The sequence below is a fragment of the Rhincodon typus genome, chromosome 34 (genome assembly GCF_021869965.1).
Source record: "Rhincodon typus isolate 14 chromosome 34, sRhiTyp1.1, whole genome shotgun sequence".
Lineage (NCBI taxonomy): Eukaryota > Metazoa > Chordata > Chondrichthyes > Orectolobiformes > Rhincodontidae > Rhincodon > Rhincodon typus.
Genome location: NC_063365.1, coordinates 11,286,277 through 11,307,526, shown reverse-complemented (window position 1 = coordinate 11,307,526; position 21,250 = coordinate 11,286,277). Strand labels below are relative to the sequence as shown.

Sequence of the window (21,250 nt, the reverse complement as noted above, 5' to 3'; positions counted from 1 at the left end):
CAGCCCCCGATAGGTGAAATCTAAGTTGTCTATGGGCTTGGAGTGCCTGTACTTCACAATGCTGTGCACTCCAGTGAGACCACGAGTTGAATTTAAACTATCGATGCTTGGAGCTGCTCCAAATTACATGGTAACTTGCACCCAAACTTTAAAAGGATCTGATTATTGGAAAATCTGGGAACAATAGCAAGGCTGATGTGACTGCCTGCTCAAAGGTCGTTCAGTCCACTCTGAATTTTTGCACATTTTGGCACAGGACAAAGCCAGTCCTTAATTTACTCATTACCCTTAACTCCTGGATCCCTAGGAGGTCAGAGTCATTCCCTTAATCCTGTCATTTATCTTTTGTTCTCCTTCATAACTTGTACAAATTTAATTACACTGAAAAAACTCTTGTATTTAGTCCTTATGAATCTAATATGACTGCAGTTATTCACTCTCCTGATTTACTCGACCATATACTTTGACCTACCTCTTATTATGCCTCCCAGCCACTCATTATTGAAGAGGAGTGTCACCTGGCACACTACATTATGAATCACTTTACCAGCAAAACTGGCTGCCTGCAGTGTTGGTTTTTGTCATCACTGCCTAAAGGATGAACTTTATAACTTGCTCTGTACCCTTGCACATGAAGCGTCCACTAAAGCGCATATTCTAAAGCAGCCAATGTCATGATATTTGAGCCGCAGACATGCTATTTCCAGGACATTAGCTCGGAATTTCATAAACACTCCTTCAGTGATGAGGGCTTTAGGGAAAGGATGGAATGAAATGACACTGTGCGGGAAAATGCTCTCTCAATAAAGCAGGGTGATTAAGGTGCTCCAGCTTAGAGCAAGCAGTAAATAATATGTCCCTTCACATCATGAGGCTGGAAACCTTTTATCCTTCCACCTTGACAATGCAACATCAGGTAACTAGGTGCAACAAAAGGAAAATGGTGTAAAAAGATGCATCTGGCCACGCTGAGGAAATACTGCCAAATCCCATATTCAGTTCAGAACTAATGAAACACCATTTAAAACTAATTAAAATCAAAAGAGCTAAACTGGTTGCAGGTAGCTTCTATTCATAGCAAACATTAACGAGGTTGCATTTCATTATTACCGTGCAGCTGTACAATCATTAGAAAGAAACTGTTTCTTATATGTGTTCATCAGGCTATTTAACATAGTGATGCCACAACTGATAACACTCTGAGATTGTGTCTTAGGACTGTAATAACAGTCAAAAGTATATCATCAATGTTATTAATGTGGTGGCACCATCACAAAACATGATACCCATGGCCGCGCACACATTAGCTTATTTGACGGGAAACCAGAATTTAAAAAAAGCAAATAACGTTAATCATCTCAATGAAGGAGAGCAGAAAGGCATTGTTATAAACAGCAGTAATCTTGGGTTCCACCAATTTGCTACTCAGGTATGTCTGACTGCATTAAAGAAAGCTCCCAAACAGGACCATTTGCATCTGAAAGTGCAGAAACGAGAGGAGGGGGTATGGGTTTTCCTAAACTAAATTCAATTACAATCACAAATCTGGGGGTGCTCCAAATTGGAGAGCACCTATTCTTTTTTCCCCAGTTATAAATCCTGGGTTTATCACCAAGTGGCATTCATTTTGGGTGCTTTTTGTATTGTTAATTGCCTTTCGCTATCAAATTTTGATGCTAATAACGAGTAACAAAGTTGGGGGTCATCGGAGGATCAAAATGATAATATTTGTGAATCTGAATTAGGTGGAATGAAATAATCACTACACAGCTCAGAAATATTTGTGCACATTTCAAAGACACTAGAGCTAAATGGCCATCTTGCGTGTTGTATGATTCCATGATTCATATCTGGGAGGCCTTGTCTCAAAACTGGTGCCTCAAGTCTAAAATCCATGAATATGTTTTTAGTCACTTTCCTGCTTCTTCTACCTTACCTTTTGGAGCCATATTGGACTGTTTTTTTCAGGGCAGACTCAATTAGCCTTCATTTTCACACCAACACTGGCTCAACCAAACTTAAATATGTCAAGCGAACGGACTGTGGTTTGCTCACACATTCACGTAGACACAGACATGGACATGGACACGCACACACACACATACATGCACACACACACACACACACACGCATTCTCACGCAGATATCCCGCACATACATACACATCCTTAAAAGAAAGAACTTTTCTTTGTAAAGAGGATTATGTAATGCTTGAGTACTTCAGAACTTCAGTGAACAATGAGATGAATTTGTCTTCCTTCTTTATTGATGGGAGCTGTTAGGTTCCTCTTTTGATTTTGCTGGTCCTTTCAAAGCAGGAAGCACTGGTAGCCATGGCGATGACAGATCGGGCATGGTTCTCTTAGCCTGGCTTAAGTGGCTAATAACTGTGTAGAGGCTTCCACGAGAACCTGCTTCCTGCTCCGAGTAATACATCTCCAGAGCTGCAGGAGTACAGTGCTTATGCTGCAACAAGAACAAATCAGAGTATGACAGTTGCACAGCTCGCCAGATGGATCCTCATCACCACCCCTCCCCCATCCCAGCAACCATTCCTCAATCCCAGAAAGAATTGCTTCACAATTACATTTACATATCATGCATCGAAAGGGTGCTGGAGAACCCTTTAACTGAGGACTTTTTGAGTGAAGATATGAAATTGCCACCACTTTTCTTTGTCCTTCAGGAAAGGTGTTGTCCAATTATTTACAAGTATGTAACCAATCCAAATACGGCTTTAGCAATGAACCTGATGGCGCAGCTGTAAATGGTGAGATGTTTTGACACAAAAATACTTCAGGCTTTGGTACTGGGCACCACGTTCTCTACAGAATGACAAAGTGAGAGATCTCACTGCGTCCAACTGGTACCCATTATCATACAAGTTGCGCCTCAATTGTGCAAGAAGTCCCAGTTCTTCCATCCAGTCCAATAGCTTTATCTTGTTTTTGCTGTGTAATGTATTAAATTTACATTCCAGAGGGAGCGAACCTGTACAAGAGTGGTTGAGAGCCTTTTGCATAGCCTGATAATACATTCTGTTGTACCGTTGTTGCTATGGTGAATCATGCATTTTCAAATGGCCTTACAACGTGACATATCACATTGGTGTTATCACTGCAGTCAGGAACTCTCACATTGTATAATAACAGTTTAAGTGTGACTGTTTTTCTAGGCACAGGAACACAATTACTATTTTTACTCATTTATAATTTGTTCTTCCAGTTTTAAATTGTGCATTTGAAACAAATTAGAACTCTTATTACAATTGCTTTATTTAACTATCTTCATTCTCCTGAGGACACTGGCAAAGCTTGCCTGAAATTTGATGCATGTTTCTAAAATTCTGTCTGATGGTTGGACCGCTTCACAAAATGCATTCAATTGGAAATTGGGATTGGCAATTTCCAATTTGACTCCAGGCAAATCTAAACCCTTTTCTTAAAAAATAAAATATCCTAATCAGAAACATCGAAGCCTCAAATGAATGAAAGCTCAATTTTTGGCTCAAATCTGTCAAGACTTGTGAAATAAATTTCAACTTAGACAACTTAATTTGAACCCTGAGCAAGATGATTGTAAAGGCACACCACACAGGTCTTATTCCATTTGTTCCAAATTGCAGAGTGAACTAAGGAAAATTGTTCAGACAGTGCTTTGCATTTAAGATAGGAATGATCTTTATCAGCAACAGTTAAGTGAAAGTAATCTCCTCTCTTTAGGAGAATGCTTGTGTCTGAATTGTTTCGATTGCAACTAAAGTTCAGTATAATTCTCAAAATTCCATTCCTCTGGAGTAGCTCTATTAGAATTTGGGCCATAACAAGCAACTTTGACCCAGAATTTCTTCAGAGTTTCAGCACTTGCATCGTTATTAAGCTGACATTGCAGATGAATCGATAAAGGAAAGTCATGTTCCGCGCATTATGTCACCTGTGTGCCATTATTCCATTAGATGCATGTTTCCTCATTTTATTTTGTTTGAGCAGATTTGATAAGCTGTCTGGCCAAATTCCGTGGAATTCACTTGCATAGGAGCGCCTCTCATCCCTCTACACCGCATCTGCACTCTGGGATGCTAGGCTTACATAAAACAGCTGCTGCTGGTTTCCTGGTCACTTTGTTCAGGCAGGAGTGAAGAACTGAAGAGCTTTGATCAATCCCTCAGAACTTGCTTGCCAATTTCTAATTTCACAGACAGTATTCCACAGCTGCTTGCTCACTAAGCCCTTCATTTGACCACCACACCCTAAAACCATTCAATTCCCATCTCCAGATCTCCAAGCACCCACTTCCCCAGTCTCCATCACACTCTCACTATCCTTCCTTATAGAGGAGGAGGATGATGACCAGCTAGGTGCACAGGAGTGTTGAGTAAGACAGAGAGGCAGAAGACAATGACAAGGAGTGTCAGGCTCAGTTCCCTCCAGAAAGCAAGCTTGATACTCCTGAATGACTTGTTGCTTGGCCCATTTCGCCTAATGTCTTTCTGACTCTCTATCTTTTCCATAAGTGCTTGCCAAGTCCTATGGTGATTTTGTTTTTTGTTTATTCACGGGATGAGGGCATCGCTGGCTAGGCAGCATTTATTGCCCATCCCTCATTGTACCAGAGGGCAGTTACAGTCAACCACATTGTTGTGGGTCTGGAGTCACACGTAGGCCAGACCAGGTAAGCTTGGCAGTTTCCTTCCCTAAAGGACATTAATGACCTAGATGGGCTTTTCCCCAACAATTGACAATGGATTCATTGTCACCATTAGGCTCTTAATTCCAGATTTTTATTGGATTTGAATTCCACAATCTGCCATGGCAGGATTTGAACCCAGGTCCACTTTGCCTGAGTTTCTGGATTAACAGTCCAGTGATAATACCACTAGGTCATTGCCTCCCCTGTCACAGTGTCCCGATGGACAGCACCAACCTGGAACTCATCATGATTCCGACAAGAGGCACTCCAGCTGGGAGATACTTTGAGGGGATACAATACAAAGGGAACAAGTAGCCTCCTCCCACCTCCCCATTGCTCCCATGATTCCATGCAGCTTTGTTGCCTCCAAACTGACGTTTCCTGGCACATCAGCTGCATTTTTATATCAGAGCATTTCATCACAGCATGTGGAAAATAGTTCACCAAGGAAATCTGCATAATGCAAAATGGGGTAACTTTCCAGCACAGCCAGCATGGAGGCCATGATACAGGATATGATAAATATACACTTAAGAGGAAAAATAAATTAATAGTAGACAGTCAACATGGCTTTGTAAAGGGCAGGTTTGAAAAATTTAATTAAGTTCTTTGACAAGGTGACGCAGGCAGTGTCTGAGGGTAATGCTATGGATGTTGTGTATTTGGACTTCCAGAAAGCATTTGAAACACAGAATCCTGACAGCGAAGAAAGAGGCCATTTAGCCCATCAAGTCTGTACCGACCCTCCAAAGAGCATCCCACCCAGGCCCAGCCCTCACCCCATCCCCGTAAACTCGCATTTACCATGGCTAATCCAACTAGCTTTCACACTACCAATAATTTAGCGTGGCCAATCCATCTAACCTACACATCTTTAGACTGTGGGATGGAACCTAGTTCCTGTCAGAAACCCACGCAGATACAGGCACCTGAGGCTGGAACCAAACCCAGGTCCCTAGCACTCTGAGGCAGCAGTGCTAACTACTGAGCCATCATGCTGCCCATGGCAAGTTGGTTGGCAAATTAAAAAAGTTTGGGATTAATGGTCCTTGGCAGCATGGATTCAAAGTTGTCTAAAAGGTGGAAAATAAAGGGTAAGGATATGTGGGCATCTCTTAGATTGGAGATGTTGAAAGTGGTGTCCCCCAGGGGACCCTCATTTTTCTGATTTATGTGAACAATATGGAGATGGGTGTTGAGGGCAAAATCTCTAATTTTGCAAATGGTACTAAGCTGGGGAAAATAGTGAATTGTGAGGATGATGCTGAGCGATTCCAGCCAGACACTGTCAAGTTGGCCAAATGGGCAGTCACCTGGACAGATGAATTTCAATGCAGAGAAATGTGAGGTAATACATTTTGGTTGAAGAAACATGGACAGACAATAGAGGCTCAATGGTACAACTTTGAGTGGTATACAGGAATAGAGGCACATCGAGGTTCAAGTGCATGATTCTCTGAAAGTGGCCAGGCAAGTGGAAACAGTTGTTGAGAGGTTTTGGAGGATACTTGGGTTTCTAAACCATAGGATGGCTACTGTGTGCAAGGAGGCCATTTGGCCCATTGAGTCCACAGTGAGCCTCCAAAGAGCATCCCACCCAGACCCACCCTATCCCTGTAACCCTGCATTTCCCACGGCCTATCCACCTAACCTGCACATCTTTGTGGCTGGGTGAGGAACCCAGAGCACTTAGAGGAAACCCACGCAGACATGAGGAGAATGTACAAATTCCACATGGACCATCGCCCGAGGGAGGAATCAAACCCGGGTCCCTGGTGCTGTGACGCAGCAGTGCTCACCACTGAGCCATTGTGCCACCCAAGAGGCATAATAGAGGCATACAATATGACAGCAAGGAAGTGATGCTACACCTCTACAAATCATTGGTCAGACTACGCTTGGAGTACTGTATTCTGTTTTGGACACCTTAATTAAGGACAGATATTAGAGCCCTGGCGAGAGTGCAAAGGGGTTTTACTAGAACGATATCAGGAACGAGGGATTTTACATACAAAGAAAGATTAGAGAAATTGGGTTCATTCTTCTTGGAGCAGAGAAGATTAAGAGGTGACCTTATCGAGGTCTTCAAAATGATGAAATATTTTGACAGGGTAATGAAGGATATTCTGTTTTCACTAGCTAGAATGTCAATAAATAGGTGGAAATGGATTCCAAAGGAGGTTTCAAAAGAGAGCTGTTTACATATTTGAAAGGGATGAACTTAGAGGGCTTTGGAGATAGGGCTGGAGAATAGGCCAGTACAGACTCCAGAATGGCTGAATGGCCTCCATCTGAACTGAAAAATTCTATGATTCTGCAATTCTAGCCACAGCGCAATGTACATTGAAGAAAGTCAGAATATATTACTGGGTAAAGCTAACAACATTAAATACAGCCCCGTCTTTGAAGAAGAGCTAAATCATGTCTGTTATATATTCATGTACTATGAATGATCATTGTATTGCTTCTGTGTGATTATACAAATATGATGCACCTTTGTTCTCTATCCCCAGGCAGAAAGAAAGCAAATGATGAAATCGCAGGTTGATTTTATGAAAGTAAGCATTGGGATTTACTGACGTGCTGTCAAATCAATGTTCTCTGAAGTCAAAGGCACATTTACACTCCATGGTTAGCAACAGCATAACCTGTTCCAGCCTTGCACCAAGGACCATTTGTCAGCTTAACTTGGCTTTAATTAATGGAATTAATGACCTGCTTTTCAGTAAAGTGACTTAAGCCTCTTCTGGGCGGCTTAGCTCAACACCACCTTGATTTGATACACAAATCTAATAGAGTGGCAAACCCACACAGTAACATGCTTGACAAGAGCTGGGTGCTTTGTGAAACCACCTCACCTTAACTTAAATAGTGACAGAATCTGTAGTGCTCCCATCAACAAACTCTTCAGAATTTAAGCCTGTACCTGTCAGAACCCAATCACGTGTCCTGCTCTCTCCTAAACCAGCCGTAAAATTCCAGACAACAGCAGGTATCCAAGCCAGTATTTCCCAATCTTCAATCAGTGTCAATTGAAATGAATAGAATCTCACAGCACAGAAAGTACCCATTGTCTCAATGAAACGACTATCCAATCAGTCCCACGCCCTGTTCTTTCCCCATAGCGTTTTAGTATCTCCTCTTGAAGCGCATTTCCAATTTTCTTTTGAACATTATTATTAATTCCACTGCCTCAGCTTTCGGACTTTGCAGTCCACATCATATCTTCTATCTGTAAGAAGAAAATCTCATGCCTCTCTGAAACTTTTACCAATCTTTTCTTAGCCTCTCTTTATCAATCAGCTTGCCAGACATTTTCCCCCTCTCACTCCATATTTACAATCAACCTGCTAAGGCATGTTTGGACTTATGTCCACAGGAGATGGGACTTGAACCCTTGCTTCCTGGCTCAGAGGTAGCGATACTGCCCCTGTCCCACAAAAGACCTAGTCCTCTCATTCTTTTTTAAATAAATATCCAGAGATGCTTTTACACACAATTGGATGGGTTTTCCACCATGAGCTCACCCATCTTACTTCTTTCCTTTATCCTCCAATAGTAAATCACCCTTCTTTCTGGCCCAATTACCAATTTAAACCCTCTTGCTCTATCAACTGATTTGATCATTTCTAACACCTGTATTAAATCTCTCCTTGACTTTCTGCACTCTGGAGAGGTCTTGTGGTGTAGTGGTTGTGTCCTTACCTCTGAGCTAGAAGGCCCACATTCAAGTCCCACTTGCTCCAGAGGAGTGTTGTAATATTCTTGGACAGGTACTTAAAAATAACTCTGTAGACAGGTGCTTGAAATATAACTCTGTGCTCTGAACTGGACAATTTCCCCACCATCTCTACTGAACTGAAATCCTTCAGCCCTACATAGTGTTCTGATAAATGTACACTGCACCCACTCCATGTATGTGTGCATCATTCCCAGAAAAGTAACATCAGTCATGCTAGTGTTTCTTTATGCCTGACACATACATGCTCGTATGAGTTTTCTTTTTTATGTGGAGACTGTAATATTGGCCCAGTCAAAATTCAAACAGACCTGCACAATGCCGTCCACTCCATTCTCCACAAAAATGTGCTGACCTCAATGCAATGACTGAAATTAACTTAATTTTTTTTCCCTTTATTCATTCACAGGATGAGGGCATTGCTGGGTAGGTGAGCATTTATTGCCCAGAGGGCAGTTAAGAGTCATTTATGTTGCTGTGGGTGTGGAGGCACATGTAGGCCAGATTGGGTAAGGATGGCAGTTTCCTTTCCTCAAGTATATTAGTGAACCAGCTGGGTTTTTCCTGATAATTGGCAATGGATTCATGGTTATCACTAGATTCTTAATTCCAGATACTCATTGAATTCAAATTCAAATTCCACCATCTGTAGTGGTGGGATTTGAACCTGGGTCCCCACAACGTTACCTGTGTCTCTGGCTTAACAGTCCAGCAATAACACCACTAGGCCATCCCCGCCCCTCTTGATAAACCATCTCTCCTTCCCTTTGCACACTGCAGCTACTTCAGAAAAAGCAGAAATTATTTCTGGTCCTGCTGTAATCTGAACACCTTTTGAAAAGCTATGAAAGCTTTGACAACGTTGGAAGAGAAATGGTTACACTGCAGGGAAAACAGCAGCATTGTAAATTGAATGAGCTACTTCGGAAAGAGCAGAATTTATTTCTGGTCCCATTGTATCCAGATATACAGTAAATTAAGCTCCAAAAGGCAGTTTTACAAGAAGTATTTTGGGAGTTGGCTTTCGGTAGCTTTTTTTTGGCTGTATCTTTTATTTTCAGCATCTATTCTCGATGTAACCTTTATGCGGGAGATAACCAGTTTAAATTGACAGTTACAAAGTGAAGAAACCTCAGCAACACAAATGATCGAAGTTGTAAACAGAATGACTGTTCTTGCCTTGAGAAAAGCCAGTGTTATCTTGGCCACATTGGCTGTGGTGTATGTGTTGGCAAAATGACCTGTTGCTAAGCAGCACTGGAGGGCTCAAGGATGGAGGTGAACAGGAGGAGAGAAGTCATGTTTTACTGAGCAGACAGGATACACCGCCTGAAGGAATATTCTAATTGTCCAGGCATGTGCTGTGTGAGTTGCTGCTCATTGAGTCATACAGCACAGAAACAGACCCTTCGGTCCGACCAGCCTGTGCTGAAATAATCCCAAATTAAACTAGTCCCACTGGCCTGCGTTTGGCCCACATCCCTCCAAACCTTTCCTACTCGTGTGCTTATCCAAGTGTCTTTTAAAAGTTGCAATTGTGCCCACGTCCACCACTTCCTCAGGAAGTTCATTCCATACGCAAATCACCCTCCATGTAAAAAAATTGCCCCTCATGTCTTTTTTAAATCTCTCTCCCCTCACCTTAAAAATATGCCTCCTAGTCTTGAAATTTCCCATCCTGGGAAAAAGACACCTGCCATTCACCTTATCTATACCCCTCATAATTTTATAAACCTCTATAAGGTCACCACTCAACTTGATAAACTTTAAACACAGGAAACTACAGGGCCTGAGATAGCAAGGACTGCCGATGCTGGAGTCAGAGATAACACAGTGTGGAGCTGGATGAACACCGCAGGCCAGGCAGCATCAGAGGAGCAGGAAAGCTGACGTTTCGGGTGGGGTCCCTTCTTCAGAAATGGGGGAGGAGGAAGGGAGCTCAGAAATAAATAGAGAGAGGAGGGGTGGAGCTGGGGAAGGTAAGTGGGATGGCGATAGGTGAGCGCAGGTAGGGAGTGGTGGGGATTGGTCAGTGAAGTAGGAGGGCTGGATAGGTGGGAGAGAAGATGGACAGGTTGTGTCAGGTTGAGGAGGTGGGGATGAGAGGGAGGGTTAGACATGGGATGAGGCCGGGGGTGGGGAGATTTTGAAACTGGTAAAATCCACATTGAGGCCATCTGACTACAATTTCTATGTACATCAGTTTAAAAAATCTCCAATGCCCACATTGAACTTTCAATGACCTCTTTTAACGGAACAACATATTCATCTACTTTTGAAATGAATCCATTTTCCACAATCCTTGCAATACTTAAGTCTTCCAGGCTTCTCTGAGCGGTCCAAGGAAGCACTGTTTCAGCTAACCACTGGTTTGCTCTATGAGAGTTTGGTGGCATGGTGTTCATTGTACGCGTGCTGTACATCATGTCTACAAGTTCTACACAGAGTTGTTAGCCATATGGACAGTGGACAGATAGCCTTTAATCATCCAGTAGGTCTACTGGCTCAAAAATAGTTGGCACAGCAGACTGCCACAGAATGATAGCATCATGACCACTGCCAGGATATTGAGCTCTGACCTGCATGATGCATTGTCCAAATGCACAAACCAGCTGGAAGATGAAGGAGATATTGACTAATAATGAAAAGAACCAAAGACAATCACACAGAACCTAAGGCAGTTCAGTAGAGCATGCTCAGATTCATCGAATAGGTGATAATACTGAATGCAACGAAGGATTAGCAGAGTTCAGGAAAGCCAAGGTCATTGTGAACTATCCACTCTATTACTCATTTAAAATTCAAGTTAGGGTCCTGATGCATAAAGAACTGAAATAACCTCAAGCAAGTAGTAGTTATTCAAAGAGAGGAGGTTAATCTCAGAGCACACAAGTTATCATGCATACTCCTAAAGAAATCATAGATACCAATATGTGTAAATGCAATCCAGATGTGCCTTATGTTAATCACAACGAAAACAATACATACTGTTGGAAAGAATCAGAGCATCATTTAGTCTGTTCACACACTGTGCAATCTGCAGTCTATTGTAGAGTGTGCTAGTTTTTCAGAGCGTCAGTAAATGACGCAATGTGTTACACTGTGTTTCAGTATACTATAGCAACACACAGCACTGTGTTCATTGTGCAAGGTACTGAATAATGAATAATGTGTCTGAACACAGCGTCTAGGTGTAACTTTGTACTGTACTGTGTATACAAACCGAAGCACAGTGTGTAAGTGCGTTGAACAATGTCAAACGTGCTGTGTTTGTACTCACACTATAGCATTGTACTGTACACTGAAATACTGCAGTATTTGTTAGTACACAATGGTAGTGTATAGTATGCTGTTCAGAGCATTAATACACTATGGCATCATATAGCCTGCTGTACAGTGTGCTGGTACACTTTACAATACTAAAGGGAATAACAGATTGTGTGATATTGCCCAGTGTTGCACCATTTAATTGGTCACTACCGAACATACACAGATCAAAGAAATTTGCATCTTTATACGTTCCTGTGTTCTCATTATTCCCAAAATATGTCAATGTTGCTAAATGGGTCAACAAGCATGAGGCGAATTTTCTCCACTCAAGATTAACAGGTTCCCTCCTTCTTCTCATCAAGGTTAAAAACATCCCTATTGCAATGTTGGTAATGACCAGAATTCATTCCACATGAAGCAACTGAATTTTAATACTCGTCACACATACTTTAGAAAGTGTGCCTGTGAGATATTGCTATTTTACATTGAGAGTTAAGGCTCTGAAGATCTTTATTGCAACAACAAATAAGAAAATCTTCCCCATGCAGCTTTTGCAAAGGGCGTTTTTCATTATCTATAAATCTGGAAATAATAAAAGGAACACTGACGGTCAGCTTACCTTAAATACAAAACCCTCTGGGCAGCTTAGCTGATCATACCAGAATGCCTTGTACATGACCAGCATTAACAGGCAGGCCAGGAATGCCATTGTAATGAGAATCAATCCAGTGAGCTAAAGGAATCAAATCATATTGAGAGTGAGAAACTGGCAATATATATTCAATATGAAGTGGCTGTTATTCGACTTTGACATTTGACGTTGAAAAATAAACTTTACTTAATGTGTATGCAAACTGTTCACAATCAGCTGAATGATTTAACTCGATCACCTTGACTTTTTCTGAGACTTCATCATAAAGGTTAATGTTCAGTTTCTTAATTCCGGGGATGTGTAGCTTTTTCTTCTTCTTCTGTTGCAGCTGATATTCTGTCCTGGTCTTCACCACGACCTGCAGGGAGTTGCATGAAAGTAAAGAACACAGCTCCTGACAGTGTTCGAAAATGTTGTTGGCAACAAATCAAAGTGAAACAACCAAATTTATGCTTCCCCCTGAGTAATTCCTGCTCGGTTTTCCTGTTCCAATTGGAAAACAAAAGTGTCCCCTCTTTTACAACGGATTGCTCTTTGAAAATTCACCACAGATTCTGCACTGCGCTATAATTCTATGATTCAGCCACACAGCAGACCCTCAAACTCTGGCATGTCACAGCTTTGTTGGAAATTGATCTGCTAATTTCACCCGCATGATATTTCACTGTCTAGCAGGAAAGAGGACAGGTACAATCAGCTAAAATTAGACACTCTCATTTTCAAAACAAAACAAATCTTGAGCAAAAACAGTTGAAACCTGCGACTAGACTATTTTGTTGCTGTAGAGCGGCATTTTCCGCTTATGACGAAAGCGCTTGAGAAGAGATGTCAGGCCAGACTGCCCTTTGAATACCCTCAGTGCTTGTCTATCCCTTTCCTCATCCAATCTTATCCCATTATCCTCACCTCAGCAGGGCATGGACTTGAGCCGCTGCTTACAATTGTAAGCCCCGTTGAACTAATATGTTCTAAAGGCTTCATTCATCAGATTATTGTAATAGCCACATGTTCACCTACTTGTACCCAGGATGAGCTTCAGGGTGAGCACATAGGAAACATCGGGGTGCCCTTCTGCTCCAGTTTTCCCAGGAGGGCGTAACACACAGTGCGCATCTGAAGCTATTGAATGGAAAAGTGCCGATCAACACATCAGTCACTCACTTTATATATAGGATTACTGAGGAGACACAGCACAGAAGCATGCCAACCATTTTATACTGGCTCCATTGTCCACCCATCCTCCCTCCACTAAGCCTGGCAGCATAACTCTCAATTCCTTTCACTCTGCTTTGAAACTGAAAATACTGCAGGAATAAGACATATGCCTATCATGCTGGTTGAGTGCCCACAGTTCTGACTCCTTGCAGCCTCACTAGGCTTCGTCCCCTTATTTGCAACGTCCTTCAGATTAAACTCTTAAGAGCTTCTCTATGAAGCTGAGGGGCTGTGCAGATTCTACCCTTCTCCACTGCAGCACTCTAAACTTCCTCACAGAACTGACCTTCTGCTTGCTCATGGGAACACAGTCCTATACTTCCCAGCACAGAGCTGAACTCAGAAGAAGTGAGGGTTGGAGGTAAATACTGAAGCGTTGATTTGCCAACCTCAGCCACTGCTTTCCACTGGGAGCCAAACATCAGTGACATTATCGGCATTTCTCGACAAGGCTGTCAACTTGCTCGAACGCACTGGCCTAAAAATACAGTCACAGATTACAGCAACAGAACCAAGCTAATCCAAGACTTCCACCAGGCATTAAACCTGAAAATGTTAAAAAGAGGCCTCATTGTGAAATTAATTACCCAGAAGTGGGGCAGAAATGCTTTCGTGATGATAAAACTATTACCATGATCCCTGTCTCACACCAGTAGCCTATTCACAACCCCTAGGACCTGATCAAAGACTCCATGTAAATAGGTTATACTTATTTTTAATCAACCTACTCAAACATGTGAGGAGACACCTACCTCCAGGGCAGGTGGGACTTGAATACAGACCTCCTGGATCAGAGATAGGGACACTATCACAGTGCACAAGGTTTAATCGGCATGAGGGCCAAGAGCCTATATTGAGTTTAAGATATCATGAATGTGCTGAACTGAATTATGGTTTGCGCAATGGAGATTGTGCTGCTAAGTATATGAATTAAAAATTCACTCAAATTCAATAGATGGCTTTTCCCACTTGTACCACCCATTGCTCACCAAACACTTGGGCTCTAGTATGTCTTGAGTTTAACCAAGCTTAATGCCTGACAATAGGAACATTGGTACTGGGGCTTTTTGCAGAAGGGCCATTAGCAATAGGACCATTTTTAATAGGATAACTGATACAGCATCATTCACATTAGCACCATTGTCGATAGGATAACTGGAACAGCATCATTAGCAAATAGTACCATCGTCGATAGGATAACTGGAACAGCATCATTAGCAAATAGTACCATTGTCGATAGGATAACTGGAACAGCATCATTAGCAATAGTACCATTGTCGATAGGATAACGGGAACAGCATCATTAGCAATAGTACCATTGTCGATAGGATAACTGGAACAGCATCATTAGCAATAGTACCATTGTCGATAGGATAACTGATACAGCATCATTAGCAATAGTACCATTGTCGATAGGATAACTGATAAAGCATTATTCGCAATAGTACCATTGTCGATAGGATAACTGATAAAGCATTATTCGCAATGGTATCATCGTCGATAGGATAACTGGAACAGCATCATTAGCAATAGTACCATTGTCGATAGGATAACTGATACAGCATTATCTGCAATGGTACCATCGTTGATGGTATAATACCATCTCTGAACAGGTTAATTAGAAAAGTAGGTTAAATTTTAAAAAAGTGGAAGCCGTCTTGTGGTGGAGTGGTAGTGTCCTTAACCCTGGGCCAACAGACCCGGGTACAAGTCCCACCTGCTCCAGCAGTGTGTGATAATATCTCCAAAAAGGTTGATTAGAAAGTTAGGTTAAATAAAAAAAATACCATATGGATGCCTTAAAAAGGGTCCCTAAGCTTGTGTGGTGCAGTAGTAATGCCCCTAGCGCTGGACCAAGAGGCTCGGGTTCAAAACCCATCTGCACTTGAGGTGTATGATAACAGCTCTGAACTGGCTGATAAGAAATTTTTTGAAAAAAAGCTCCCTAAAAAAAAAATCTGTGGCACAGTGGTATTCTCCCTGCCTCTGGACCAGGAGCTCAGTTTTCAAGCCCTACCTGCACCAGAAATGCGTAACAACACCTCTAACAGGTTCATTAGAAAGTATCTACATTGGAAAAAGTCCTCAAGATGCAAGTAAATTATTGGTGGTGGTTAGTCGATGAAAAAAATACCATGGGTGATTTGGTGACAAAGAAAAAATCAGTTGTGTTTAACAGCACTTCTGGATTTAAAAAATATCAAAAAAATCCCTACCAATTAAATAATGGCATGATGATGCAGATTGGTCACAACACTCCATACTGCTATGTTGGTTTATCTTACCTTTAGTTTGTGCTAAAAAAACACAACCCAGACCAATTTCTACCCCATTAGTAGCCGGACTCTTTTAAAAGTTAAATATTTACAAAGAATTACACTTTGCTTTTTGCCTGGCTCCATTACCTGGTGTTTGGTTCAATTGATTGCTTGCTATCAAACTAGCAATTGTTGATGATGTCACCAGGAAGCTGGTTCACAGAAATTTCAGGCACCCTGACTAAATTATGTGTGGGCGACAGATTGTAAATTGGATGGTTGACTGTTCAAACTGCTTCTAAGAAGCATCTGCAACTGTCTTTTGTTTTACAGATCCTGTAAAACTGGATTGACTTAATTGATGTGTTTAATAGTGCAGCAAAGCATGGAGGGCTCTTGTAGTGCAATGGTAGTGTGTCACCTCTTCCAGAGGTGTGTTATAACAGTTCAGAACAGATTGATTAAAACATCTGCAAGAAAGCTCGGTTTCTATCAGCACAGGTACAGTGCAGGTTCTTAAACATAAACAGTTCACCTTCAGCTGTACTTATTTTATGCCACTCCCTTTCACCACTGGGCTTAGTACATTGCTGAAGATATCATCTATGACACCGTGTGACTGGAACTGCAGCATTGAAAATCCTATTTTAAGCTGTGAATTCTTCAGATATAAATGTTGCCATGATGCATAATTTATTTTTCAGTTTCTGAGACTCACATTGAAGAATTTTCACAGCTCACTGACAGTTTAGTGCTGAACAGCGTTAGGTGACAAATTTCTGAATTACATGGATCAGAAGGACAACAAAATTTAGTCTATTTTATCTCAGTCCAGATAACGAACAGGGTCAATGAAATTGCCCTCAGTGTCTTCGAACTGGATGAAGGTATCAGGCACTCTTTATTTTAAAATTGGTGCAGATAATTTTTCATTATCATTTTTTAAAATCACTTGATCTTCATGAAGCCTTGAAGACCACCTAATTGTAGATATTTTTTAATCAACCTGTTGAGATATGTATGACATGCCTCTAGAGAAGGTGGGACTTGAACCTGGGTGTTCTGGCTAGAGACACCACACCACTTGAGTCGTAAGCCATAGTTTCTGCTCTTCAGTGCCATTATCTTTGGACAGATTACAAAGTAGGGAATCAGGTTTGGCTTTGTTGATGCTGCACCAATGCTAAGTAACCTATGAAGCAGACTACACATGAGGATGGATCATAACAGAAAAGTGCCAAAGTCATTTGGAAGTTTCGAACTTGTGAATTGGTGAAAAAAATACATTCTGTCGAAACTTTTCATCTTGCATTAATCAGGACAATTTGCAAGAATACCAACTTAAGGGGCAATTCAATATCAATATTGTATGAGAGGAGAGTGCTGATTGGTTGGTTGCCGTCTCCATGACAATGCCTCTACCATCTCTGATTGGTGGAGGCATTGCCATGGAGATGGCAACCATTAATTATAATTGACAATTATGTGAATGCCACTCATGTTGCCACTGTTTAGTAGTAGCATAAAACAGCCCATCAGGCAAATGAGTAATGTGGTAAATCAATTTCAGTGCCAGTGTGACGCCAGGTGTGTAGGCCATACATCTCAAAGACTGGCAGATCAAGGTCGCAGGAGTGTACTGGCAGGCAGGAAGGTGGTTTGAAGTGTGTCTACTTCAATGCCAGGAGCATCCGGAATAAGGTGGGTGAACTTGCAGCATGGGTTGATACCTGGGACTTCGATGTTGTGGCCATTTCGGAGACATGGATAGAGCAGGGACAGGAATGGTTGTTGCAGGTTCCGGGGTTTAGATGTTTCAGTAAGATCAGGGAAGGTGGTAAAAGAGGGGGAGGTGTGGCATTGTTAGTCAAGGACAGTATTACGGTGGCAGAAAGGACGTTTGATGACAACTCGTCTACTGAGGTAGTATGGGCTGAGGTTAGAACCAGGAAAGGAGAGGTCATCCTGTTGGGAGTTTTCTATAGGCCTCCGAAAAGTTCCAGAGATGTAGAGGAAAAGATTGCAAAGATGATTCTGGATAGGAGCGAAAGTAACAGGGTAGTTGTTATGGGGGACTTTAACTTTCCAAATATTGACTGGAAATGCTATAGTTCGAGTACTTCAGATGGGTCAGTTTTTGTCCAATGTGTGCAGGAGGGTTTCCTGACACAGTATGTAGATAGGCCAACAAGAGGTGAGGCCACATTGGATTTGGTACTGGGTAATGAACCAGGCCAGGTGTTAGATTTGGAGGTAGGTGAGCACTTTGGTGTTAGTGGCCACAATTCGGTTACGTTTACTTTAGCGATGGAAAGGGATAGGTATATACTGCAGGGCAAGAGTTATAGCTGGGGGAAAGGCAATTATGAGGCGATGAGGCAAGATTTAGGATGCATAGGATGGAGAAGGAAACTGCAGGGGCTGGGCACAATTGAAATGTGGAGCTTGTTCAAGGAACAGCTACTGCGTGTCCTTGAGAAGTATGTACCTGTCAGGCAGGGAGGAAGTGGTCGAGCGAGGGAACCGTGGTTTACTAAAGAAGTTGAATCTCTTGTCAAGAGGAAGAAGGAGGCTTATGTAGAGATGAGGCGTGAAGGCTCAGTTAGGGCGCTTGAGAGTTACAAGTTAGCCAGGAAGGACCTAAAGAGAGAGCTAAGAAGAGCCAGGAGGGGACATGAGAAGTCTTTAGCAGGTAGGATCAAGGAAAACCCGAAAGCTTTCTATAGGTATGTCAGGAATAAAAGAATGACTAGAGTAAGATTGGGGCCGGTCAAGGACAGTAGTGGGAAGTTGTGCGTGGAGTCCGAAGAGATAGGAGAGGTGCTAAATGAATATTTTTCGTAAGTATTCACGCAGGAAAAAGACAATGTTGTCGAGGAGAATACTGAGATACAGTCTATTAGACTAGACGGGATTGAGGTTCATAAGGAGGAGGTGTTAGCAATTCTGGAAGGTGTGAAAATAGATAAGTCCCCTGGGCCGGATGGGATTTATCCTAGGATTCTCTGGGAAGCTAGGGAGGAGATTGCAGAGCCTTTGGCTTTGATCTTTATGTCATCATTGTCTTCAGGAATAGTGCCAGAAGACTGGAGGATAGCAAATGTTGTCCCCTTGTTCAAGAAGGGGAGTAGAGACAACCCTGGTAATTATAGACCAGTGAGCCTTACTTCGGTTGTGGGTAAAGTGTTGGAAAGGATTATAAGAGATAGGATTTATAATCATCTAGAAAGGAATAATTTGATTAGGGATAGTCAACACGGTTTTGTGAAGGGTAGGTCGTGCCTCACCAACCTTATTGAGTTCTTCGAGAAGGTGACCAAACAGGTGGATGAGGGTAAAGCGGTTGATGTGGTGTATTTGGATTTCAGTAAAGCGTTTAATAAGGTTTCCCATGGTAGGCTATTGCAGAAAATACGGAGGCATGGGATTGAGGGTGATTTAGCGGTTTGGATCAGAAATTGGCCAGCTGTAAGAAGACAGAGGGTGGTGGTTGATGGGAAATGTTCATCCTGGAGTTCAGTTACTAGTGGTGTACCTCAAGGATCTGTTTTGGGGCCACTGCTGTTTGTCATTTTTATAAATGACCTGGATGAGGGCGTAGAAGGATGGGTTAGTAAATTTGCAGATGACACCAAAGTTGGTGGAGTTGTGGATAGTGCGGAAGGATGTTGCAGGTTACAGAGGGACATAGATAAGCTGCAGAGCTGGGTTGAGAGGTGGCAAATGGAGTTTAATGCGGAAAAGTGTGAGGTGATTCACTTTGGAAGGAGTAACAGGAATACAGAGTACTGGGCTAATGGTAAGATTCTTGGTAGTGTGGATGAGCAGAAAGATCTTGGTGTCCATGTGCATAGATCACTGAAAGTTGCCACCCAGGTTGATAGCGTTGTTAAGAAGGCGTACAGTATGCTAGGTTTTATTGGTAGAGGGATTGAGTTTCGGAGCCATGAGGTCATGTTGCAGCTGTACAAAACTCTGGTGCGGCCGCACTTGGAGTATTGCGTACAGTTCTGGTCACCGCATTATAGGAAGGATGTGGAAGCATTGGAAAGGGTGCAGAGGAGATTTACCAGGATGTTGCCTGGTATGGAGGGAAGGTCTTATGAGGAAAGGCTGAGGGTCTTGAGGCTGTTTTCGTTAGAGAGAAGAAGGTTAAGAGGTGACTTGATAGAGACATACAAGATGATCAGAGGATTAGATAGGGTGGACAGTGGGAGCCTTTTTCCTCGGATGGTGATGGCTAGCACGAGGGGACATAGCTTTAAATTGAAGGGTGATAGATATAGGACAGATGTCAGAGGTAGGTTCTTTACTCAGAGAGTAGTAAGGGCGTGGAATGCCCTGCCTGCAAAAACAGTAGACTCGCCCACTTTAAGGGCATTTAAATGGTCATTGGAGAAACATATGGATGATAATGAAATAGTTTAGGTTAGATGGGCTTCAGATTGGTTTCACAGGTCGGCGCAACATCGAGGGCCGAAGGGCCTGTACTGCGCTGTAATGTTCTATGTTCTACGTTCTATGTTCTATATCAAACAGCATAATCCTTTGTTGCTTGCAACAAGCAAGAGGCTGACTGCCCCCGACCAGCTTCCACTTGTAAAAGTCAAAACACAGTATCCAACATTAGATGTGATTCTACATTCCCCTATTCTTACCTGGGATTTGGGTGTTATTGGTATTGCTGGTGTCAGTTGCCCATCCTTTAATGCCCTTGAACTGATTAGCTCTCTAGGCCATTTCAGGGCACAGTTAGCAGTTACTGCGAGTTCAGAGTCACATGTAGGCGAGACTGGGTAAAAACGGAGGATTTCCATCCGAAAGGGTATTGGTGAACTGGATGGTTTTAATGACAATCGACAATGTTTACATGGTCACCATTAAACCAAGCATTTAATTCCAGATGTTACTGAATTCAAATTCCACCAGCTGCCATGTGGAATTCGAACAAATGTCTCCTGAACATTAGGCTGAGGTTGATGGATTGCTAGTCCATTTCTATTACCACTATTCCAAACCTTCCCAAATATCAGACAACATTTTCTGAATAATCCCAAGTGTGCAAATAATTCTGCTGATAATAAATTTAGGGTTGTCACCCAGGCTTACAGTGTGGTGCACCTGCCTATACTAGAAGCTCCATATATTAACACACCAGGCCATGTTCCTTGTATGCAGAAAGAACATGTACACAAATGGTGAATGTTTCAACTCAACAAAATAGGTGACAACTATTTACTGGTCCATTTCCTAAGGCAACACTCTGACCAAATGTTAATACTTATCTCCCTCTCTGCACTTTTTCTGTGGCTGTAATGCTATATTCCACACTCTATTCTGCTACCCTGATGCCCTTTATATGGTACAAACTGCCTATCCAGCACAAAACAACACTTTTCACTGTAACTCAGTACATGGACAATAACA

At 42.2% G+C, this 21,250-nt stretch overlaps 1 protein-coding gene across 1 annotated transcript in view; it reads right to left on the bottom strand.

Annotated features, from left to right (window-relative positions):
* Positions 1-2,139: 2,139 nt before the first annotated feature.
* The window catches only part of caly (calcyon neuron-specific vesicular protein), a 44,966-nt gene continuing 25,855 nt past the window's right edge, over positions 2,140-21,250 (bottom strand). The window contains exons 3-5 of the mRNA XM_020514914.2: positions 12,589-12,708; positions 12,318-12,431; positions 2,140-2,466 (exon numbers count right to left, since the gene is read on the bottom strand). Coding sequence (XP_020370503.1) covers positions 2,263-2,466; positions 12,318-12,431; positions 12,589-12,708 — 438 coding nt within the window. The 3' untranslated portion in view covers positions 2,140-2,262. The remainder of the gene's footprint in view (positions 2,467-12,317; positions 12,432-12,588; positions 12,709-21,250) is intronic.